General features: G+C 40.6%; 1 protein-coding gene across 7 annotated transcripts in view; it reads left to right on the top strand.

Annotated features, from left to right (window-relative positions):
• Window positions 1-467: 467 nt before the first annotated feature.
• The window catches only part of MTIF2 (mitochondrial translational initiation factor 2), a 30,336-nt gene continuing 22,105 nt past the window's right edge, over window positions 468-8,698 (top strand). For 3 of the 7 annotated variants that reach the window (XM_073339308.1, XM_073339307.1, XM_073339312.1), the window contains exons 1-6: window positions 469-602; window positions 3,652-3,883; window positions 4,413-4,533; window positions 5,840-5,923; window positions 7,775-7,946; window positions 8,385-8,545. In XM_073339308.1, coding sequence (XP_073195409.1) covers window positions 3,659-3,883; window positions 4,413-4,533; window positions 5,840-5,923; window positions 7,775-7,946; window positions 8,385-8,545 — 763 coding nt within the window. In that variant the 5' untranslated portion in view covers window positions 469-602; window positions 3,652-3,658. Of the gene's footprint in view, window positions 603-628; window positions 982-2,812; window positions 2,833-3,651; window positions 3,884-4,412; window positions 4,534-5,839; window positions 5,924-7,774; window positions 7,947-8,384; window positions 8,546-8,698 lie in introns of those variants that run through there. The other 4 variants (XM_073339313.1, XM_073339311.1, XM_073339309.1 and 1 more) reach the window with 4 other exon arrangements.

Raw genomic sequence — 8,698 nt, 5'->3', positions numbered from 1 at the left:
CAGAGCTGCCAGCCCTAAGTGTTAACATTAATGAGTCAGACCCCTGACATTACGAGATTGTCTTAAAAATCCTGAGATTTTAAAAATAAAAAGTGTAGGGTTCTTTATATTTGACTTCCGGCTTTGTCGCCTCGAGCAGGAGGCCAGACATTTACTGCTTGTAACAATGAAACAGCCCAGCGGAGAGTCTCACCAGTCTCTGGGCTCCAGACGCTAAGAACAATACCAAGCCCCAGAGACTCGCAGCAGAACACGCAGCGCTAGCACCAGAGCGGTTGGCTCAGGCCCTGCGCGGAGCCCAGCCTGGCGCGGTATTTTAGCTAACAGCTCAGCCGCCGGTAGCGCAAACCCCGCTGTGCCGCCGCGTTGCACAGACCAGCCCCGCCTCCCTCCAGCCCCCACTCCCAGGGCTCCGCGCGCGAACCCGACGGCCTGCAGCCTCCGCCCCGCCCTGCACGGGCCCCAGCGAACCAGCCAGCTCCGCTCCGCTCCGCTCCGCTGTCAACGCCCTCTTCCCGCCTGCCCCTCTGCCCCGCCTCTCGACGGGTCACGTGTCCCGGCGCGCTCTGCTGAGTTTCCGGCTCGCTTGCGGCTCCTGGCAGGTAAGGTGACGGTGACCGCCGGCGCTTACCTGAGGGCGCGCGGTGTTTGATGGGCACGGAGCTGGCCTCAGGGCTGGGCCCCTCGGGGGGGGCAGGGGCTGAGTAGTCCCCGTCTCGTACCCGTCCTTCCCAGACAGCCCCGGCGCTGCCCGCTGACTGTGACTGCGGTGCTAGGGGTGTTGAGAAAGGCCTTGGTGTGCGCCCCCCGCCCCAAGGAACACGCCCTGCTCGCCGATTGCTCCCTGTTCAACCGAAGGGGCCTGACTCGGAGCAGCGCCGCTGGTTGAGCGGAGCTGATCTCGCTTGAGGAGACCCCACTTCTCAGCCGGCTCCCGAGCCGTGTCAAGCTCTGGCTGAAAGCTGTCAACTTGAACGCCAGGTGGGAACTAAGCGGCAGCTCGCGTGGCTGGCGGAGCACGGGTCTGAGGTGCGGAGGACAAGAAGCACCACCTCACAAGTGGGCTGCCACATTCAGCACTAGTCTCCATTTCCCTGTGTCTGCAATCAGTAATAGGCTGGGGAGAGTGTGCCTTGTGGTGGCCTGGTTTCAGAGTGACACAGATGTGATAAGAATAACAAGACTGACATTCAGAAAATCAGTTTGTTCTGATGACCAGCTCAAGATGAAAAAAGTGCTCTTGGCTTCAGCTGTTATCTAGGCATCTAGAAGCAACCTGTAATCTAATAAATTCCCAGATTGTGGACCTGTGTTACAAAAGACAACTGCACTCCATCATCAAGGGTGCCAGTGTAATGTTCACATGCTTTCATCCAGACTGCCTAGATACTACAGTGCTAGGGGCCATATAAGTAATTATGGTGTGTGTTAGGCAGCATATTGGATTAGGTTATTATAATGGACCCTGCAGCCTTAAAATCTAGATATAGATACCACAGTTTCTATCTTTGTCTAGTGAGGTTAGCCCCTCTTCCAAACCATAGTGTCATGGATGTGAGCAGCTGCTGTAGAAATGGGTATTGTCATCATAACAAAAACACTACAGCCCATGTCCCCTCTTACTAACATAATAGGTGGGATGATGATGTAGAACCCCATGTAAGGGCACCTTTGGGGTTCAAAGATAAAGGCGAGCCATTCTAAAAGCTACCAGTTGTCAACAGTTCCACATGATAAAGAATTGCAAAGGCAGACTGTGTAGCAGATGACAGAACAAGGTGCAATGGTATCAAGTTGCAGTGGGGGAGGTCTGGGTTGGATATTAGGAAACACTATTCCACTAGGAGGGTGGTATAGCACTGGAATGAGTTACCTAGAGAGGTGGTGGAATCTCCATCCTTAGAAGTTTTAAGGCCCGGCTTGATAAAGCCCTGGCTGGGATGATTTAGTTGGTGTTGGTCCTGCTTTGAGTAGGGGGTTGGACTAGATGACCTCTTGAGGTCTCTTCCAACCCTAATCTTCTATGATTTGTTCAGTAGCAAAAAACATTTTGCTGAACAATCCCACAGATTAGAATTAAGATTATTGTTATATTTGGCAGGGTGGGTTTGATTTAAATCAAGTTTTGTTATAGCTTTTACTGCTACTTCTTGTAAGTATTCTGCTGTGCGTGCATTTCCTGATGTATCAATTGTTTCTGTAAGGAAGACATTTCCTTCTGTTGTCATATAAGCACATACAACTCAATCTAAAACGATGGTACCAGAGAGTAACTAACAACTATATTTTTTGCTCAGACTTCAAGAATAGTCCAGAAGGAAGACAGGCAGTCCTTAAGAAAGTAGCATGAAATAAAAAAGTTTACCAACCTGAAGATCCTGCATGTTCAGACATGTTCCTTTCATAATCTTCAACGCAACTTCCTCTTGAGAAGGAACACTTTTCATGATGTTGTTTCATTTGAGCAACTAGGCCGTGCATTTCTTTGTTGCACTGTTTATATTTTGCATACCTGCCTGTCTTACCCACAGGCAGAGGAACTTCATTAAAATATTCCTAAACTGGGTCTCTTTTATGGCCTGCTGCCATGATAGGCTTTCCCTTCTAGTGAGAGAATGGTATTGGTAGATCTCAAATCAATGAAGGCTACACTCAGAAAGACCTCAAGACTTCTGGAATATGCTGCTCAAACAGTTTCACTTTTGTTTCTATTGCCTGTCTCTCCCTTCTCACATTTATCTCCAGACTTCTTCTCCTTGTCCAGATCTATTCTGCCCCCAACAATCTTCTATTCATTGAACTTTTTGAAACTCTCTTCATTTTTAGAGAGAGGTAAGGGATTGACTCTGTGTTTCACAATTTGCAGAGAGACAAATCTGTTGAGGTCTCGGGGTTATTTCTCTGAGGGTTATTTCTCACCTCTATATATTATTTATTTATTTATTTAAAAACATTTTTGCTGTTAACAAGCATGTTATCTCTGGAGACACAAATCCACAGTTTGAGAACTGCAAAACTAAGCATCTCTGATGGTATCAACTAGACTGAGCACTGAGTCCCATTGGGTAGATAGAAAGATTAACCTAAATAATCTATACAGAAACCCCTGGAACCGCATAAAATTGGGTCCCTAATCTATGAACTATTGGAATTTATTTACAAAAATTTTCTTAAACATTACATGAATATATTGTCTCATACTATAGAATTTGAATTTATAATCCCTATTCCTTGATGAGACATCTTTGAGGTATAAAGTATGTTAATTAAAACTATCTTTAGATAGGTTTTTTCCTCAAAAAGCATTTTCTCAAAAAAATCCAATTTTTTTAAAAAAATCATTGATTTTTATCCACCCTGATATTTGGGGACTTGTAGATTTTTTTTTTTTTTAATCTTCAGTCTATATAACTGACATTTTTCAAACTAGTAAATTCATTGTATAGTTCTCTAGAAGTGCGATTGGATGATAATTGATTCAATTTGGAATGACATAAGACAAGTTTTATGAAATGTCAAAAAGCAGGGTGGATAAATATCAATGATTTTTTTAAAAAAAATCAGATTATTTTTATTTAAAATCAGATTTTTTAAATCAATTTGATTTAAATCAAATCCACCCTGATTTCATTGTATCTTTTCTGTTCACAGTGAAGAAATGAACCGAGGGATGATGCTGAAACTGGAAAACCTGGTCCAGTTACATTGTGCTTGCAGACAGCTGCACAGTCTTTCTTACAGGAAAATTCACAGAACACACTGGAAGCCTGTGAAGTCATCCACATACCCCATGCGGCCAATTCAGCCACACCCACAGCTTTGGCAAACAGACACATTCATCAGTGCTGTGCTCTCACAATATAGGCTTTTAGCTACAAAGGAGGTAATGAACAAGTTCCAACAACTACTTTATCCCTGTCTGAAAGTACAAAGTGCAAAAAAAGCAATTTTTGAGCATTTTCATTATATAAATAGAAACTCTGTTAGTGATTAATTTATTGTGTATAAGATTGTTACTCCACTGTATAGAGAATTTACTTTAGATTTACAAGACATATTAATATATATGTAGATGCATTGCAGCTCTCTCCCGAACATTCATTTCAAGTTTTTTAAATCCAAATGTTGCAACACCAAAAATCTGAAAGAAAAACAGACTATAAACAAAAGTGAAAATGATTTTCATTGTTCAAAATGAGCGAGATGCAAAAAACAGTAAAAATGCTGCAAAGTGATTTTTAAATATTCACTATTTTAACAGTTCTTTCAGTAATTTTTTTGTAATGTAGGTAAAGAAATTTGTTTACAACTTACAATTTTTGTTTTCATTGGCCCTTTAAATATTGTTTATTAGTCATTCCTTAATTTATGCCACCCATGCATCCTTACGCACGTGTCTTACTCCTTTGTAGGGGAAAAGACCAGGGAAACAGAAATTACCACCAATAAAACCTAAAATAGAAAGGCAGGAGGTAGAGATACAGCAGAGGATGACAGCTGAAGATCTTGCAAGAGCTATGGATAAAGACATAGGTGAGCCAATTTATTCTTTTGAAAGAAGATCCAGCAATCTTCTATTTAAGACAATAATGGAGTTTTGAAGAATGCTATAGGAAATGTCATGCTGGAATTATCTATATTATAGTTGGATTAACACACCTTGTCTCATCAGGATCCACAATAATCCCCTGTCCATTGCCAGACAAACTTCTTATATCAGAGTTTTAACAAAATGAAAAGAAAATGTTAGTAGCCATATAATCCTGATTATGAACATTTTGTGGAACACCACCGTTAGATAAGACATATTTTTGCCTTAATTGAGGTGACTTTTTTTTTTGTATATATGTCTCTGTCACCTACATCTTCTGTATGTGATTTCCCTCCTCCCCCCATGTTCTTCATTTTCCAGCCAACAGGTAGAGAATTAGAATAGCACCATCTTCCTATGGTGAAATGCTTTACATATGAGATAAATTGTGAATGAAATTGACTAGGATTATGCAACTGTTTTTAAGCAAATGTTTCAGTGCAGAAGCATAGTACCACTCTAACACTACATCTTTAGCACAGCTTTCCACCGGACATCAGTCAGGAAGGGCTTGGTGTGTTGAGGTCCCCAAGCTGAAAACTGATGGTAAAAGACCAAACAAATCGCAGTGGTGTTGCCATATTAGTGCATGTTTTGAGCAGCGTGTATAGTTCTTGACTTTTCACTAGCAAGCAAGCAAGCAAATTATAATTCCACTCTTTTAAAATATTTTCTCATCTAGAACATTGTGGGCCTTGTCTGCATTGGAAATTAGCCTCAATTTCAACCATTGCTGTAGCTGTACTAGTGCAAAACCCAAATGTAGGCAGAGAAAGCTGGGATTTACACCAGTAGAGCTTACATCTGTTTGAAACAGGAGTAACCTCCGTCCATGCAAATTGCAACTTCCCTTATTTACATTAGAGGTTTTGCAGTGGTGCAGCTGCAGTGATGGCTGAAATTGGGCTATTTTCCCAGCGCAGACAAAGTTTTACTTACTAATATAAACTAATAAAGTTTTAGGGGCATAGTGCTACATTTTTACACTTTCAGCAAATATTATACAATTGATGCCTGAAATCGTTTATCAGAATCATATTAATTTTCAGGGGTTTTTTTATACCTAATTCTGTACTCATGTAAATGCCCACCTTAACAGCCTTTCTCAGCACAGTGCTGAGAATAAAGAAAATCTGCCATGTCTCTTTGTGTATGTCTGAGATGTCTGCTTACTCACTAAGTTTTCCAATAGTGCTCATGTCACTCATTAGCAGCTCTTAATTGTTGCAATGTTTCCTGCATTTCCAGTACTACAAAAGAGGGGGAATGAACCGATTTGCCTGAGAGTTTTGTCATCCTCTGTGGCACTTCTCTACCATCAAATTCAGATGAGTTGAGTTCCTTTGATCTGGTAACCGCTGAAATAAGTAAATAAAACAATTGGATCAACCTAGACATTTTTAAAAAATGTTCCCCAGGTGATAGGAGAAAGTGTCCTCTTATTTGTTGGTGCTGTAGCACACTCAGTATGAATTATAATGGGATACGCTGGGATAATAGAGGAGGTACGTCTGCAAAATAAACCCATTTGCTCACTTTCTCAGAAACCTGGTGGGGGAGGAGAGTCTTACCCTTGGTTGTGCATGCGTTAGAGGGCAGAATTCGGCTGTTAATTTTGGCTGGTTCCTATTTGCAATTGTACGGTCCCCCCTGCCCCCCTTCACAGTTGCATAATATACCTCTGGCAACTGCTGCTATAGAACTAAATGGGAAAGTGTTTTCAGCAATCCCTAATGCAGTTTAACACCTGGAAATAAGGAACCAGCGCCATGTGACCAGCATATTTCCATGGACCACCAGTAAATACTTTTTTTGCATCACCAGTTGTCCGGGTTTTGCACTACCACATGTACATGAAATTTCGGTTCTATTACTAGTCATTTGTCCTGTGCATAGGATGAAAATATATCATTGTATACCGTTATACCAGGCACTGGTGAGACCTCACCTGGAATACTGTGTGCAGTTCTGGTCTCCCATGTTTAAGAAGGATGAATTCAAACTGGAACAGGTACAGAGAAGGGCTACTAGGATGATCTGAGGAATGGAAAACCTGTCTTATGAAAGGAGACTCAAGGAGCTTGGCTTGTTTAGCCTAACTAAGATAAGGTTGAAGGGAGATATGATTGCTCTCTATAAATATATCGGAGGGATAAATACTGGAGAGGGAGAGGAATTATTTAAGCTCAGTACCAATGTGGACACAAGAACAAATGGATATAAACTGGTCATTGGGAAGTTTAGACTTGAAATTAGACAAAGGTTTCTAACCATCAGAGGAGTGAAGTTTTGGAATAGCCTTCCAAGGGAAGCAGTGGGGGCAAAAGACCTATCTGGCTTTAAGATTAAACTCGATAAGTTTATGGAGGAGATGATATGATGGGATAACATGATTTTGGCAATTAATTAACCTTTAAATATTCATGATAAATAGGCCCAATGGGATGTTAGATGGGGTGGGATCTGAGTTACTACAGAGAATTCTTTCCTGGGTATCTGGCTGGTGAATCTTTCCCATATGCTCAGGGTTTAGCTGATCGCCATATTTGGGGTCGGGAAGGAATTTTCCTCCAGGGCAGATTGGAAGAGGCCCTTGAGGTTTTTCTCTTTCCTCTGTAGCATGGGGCACAGGTCACTTGCTGGAGGATTCTCTGCTCCTTGAAGTCTTTAAACCACGATTTGAGGACTTCAATAGCTCAGACATAGGTGAGAGGTTTATTGCAGGAGTGGATGGGTGAGATTCTGTGGCCTCCATTGTGCAGGAGGTCAGACTAGATGATCATAATGGTCCCTTCTGACCTTAATATCTATGAATCAAAAAATTGAAAATTATGCATATTAATAAAATAATTAAATCATCTAATTAGATGATCCTGTTTCAGAACAGCTTATTGAAGATGATTGGCCCATATAAATATACAATATTATAGGAATGTTTTATATTAATAGAATATTTTGGGAAGATGTACATTAACTACTGTGTGTATAAATCATTTATTTATACTATTTATTCACGTACAACATACCGAGAAAAGGAAGGAAAACTGCTACTTTTCCTTCACTGCCCTGCACTTCCTTGAATGGAGCATTGGATGAAAGCACATACTGTATTAATGGGTACCTCTATCTCAGGTATCTTCTGGAGGATCAAGTGTTAAATGTTTTTACTATTTCTTTAATCAGATCATGTGTTTGAAGCCCTGCTACTCACAGGCATTGACCTAGACTCACTAGAACCAGATTCCGTTTTGGAAGAAGTCTGGATCAAGGAAGTTGTTAAAAAATCAGGGATGAAGTACAAATGGGCAAAATTAAAACAAGAAAAAGTCAGAGAAAATAAAGATGCTGCGAGAAGGTATAATTGTGATTGTTCTTTTGATTTTTTCCTACTACTATTAAAATAGCTCATTTGGGATACACAGCTGATAATATTTAAAAGATAAATTTTAACTTCTGGTTTGATTCCTTTGCCCATGTAATTGCTACATCAATGTTAAGACGCTTTCTGTTTTAATTTATGTTGATTTTTGTGAAACTGTCTAAAAATGTTGCTTCTTGCTTCATCTAATTGGGATTGCTGTATTAATTGATGCTGATTTAAGTAAGATTGTTTGCTTTAGTTAGCAATGATTTTTTATTACATTTATTTCTTTGTGAAGACTGGGGAAGAACTTGACTGTTCTATTAAACACTGAGCTATGATACATGGCTACTAATTATGCATAGAGGTCGTTATTGCCCATCGATATTACACAGAGTGTTTGACAAAACGAATGTTTTGCTATTATTTTAGGCCTCCTGCTGATCCAGCTTTATTAACCCCAAGGCCTCCAGTTGTTACTATATTGGGCCATGTTGATCATGGGAAAACAACTTTACTTGACAGTCTGCGAAAAACTCAAGTGGCGGCAATGGAAGCAGGAGGCATCACCCAGCATATTGGTGCCTTTCTTGGTATGATTTAACCATACATATAACAGTTTGTTATACACTATATATAGTAGTCAGCTTTGCTTACAGTTTACTTGAACTGAATACAATTATATGCAAGGTTTTTTGCTATATAGCAGAAAAAAACGTGAACATACTGCTTGGATGGACCTTAAA

Source organism: Lepidochelys kempii, chromosome 3 (genome assembly GCF_965140265.1).
Source record: "Lepidochelys kempii isolate rLepKem1 chromosome 3, rLepKem1.hap2, whole genome shotgun sequence".
NCBI lineage: Eukaryota > Metazoa > Chordata > Testudines > Cheloniidae > Lepidochelys > Lepidochelys kempii.
The sequence above is the reverse complement of the archived record's forward strand: the minus strand, read 5'-3'. Positions and strand labels throughout refer to the sequence as shown.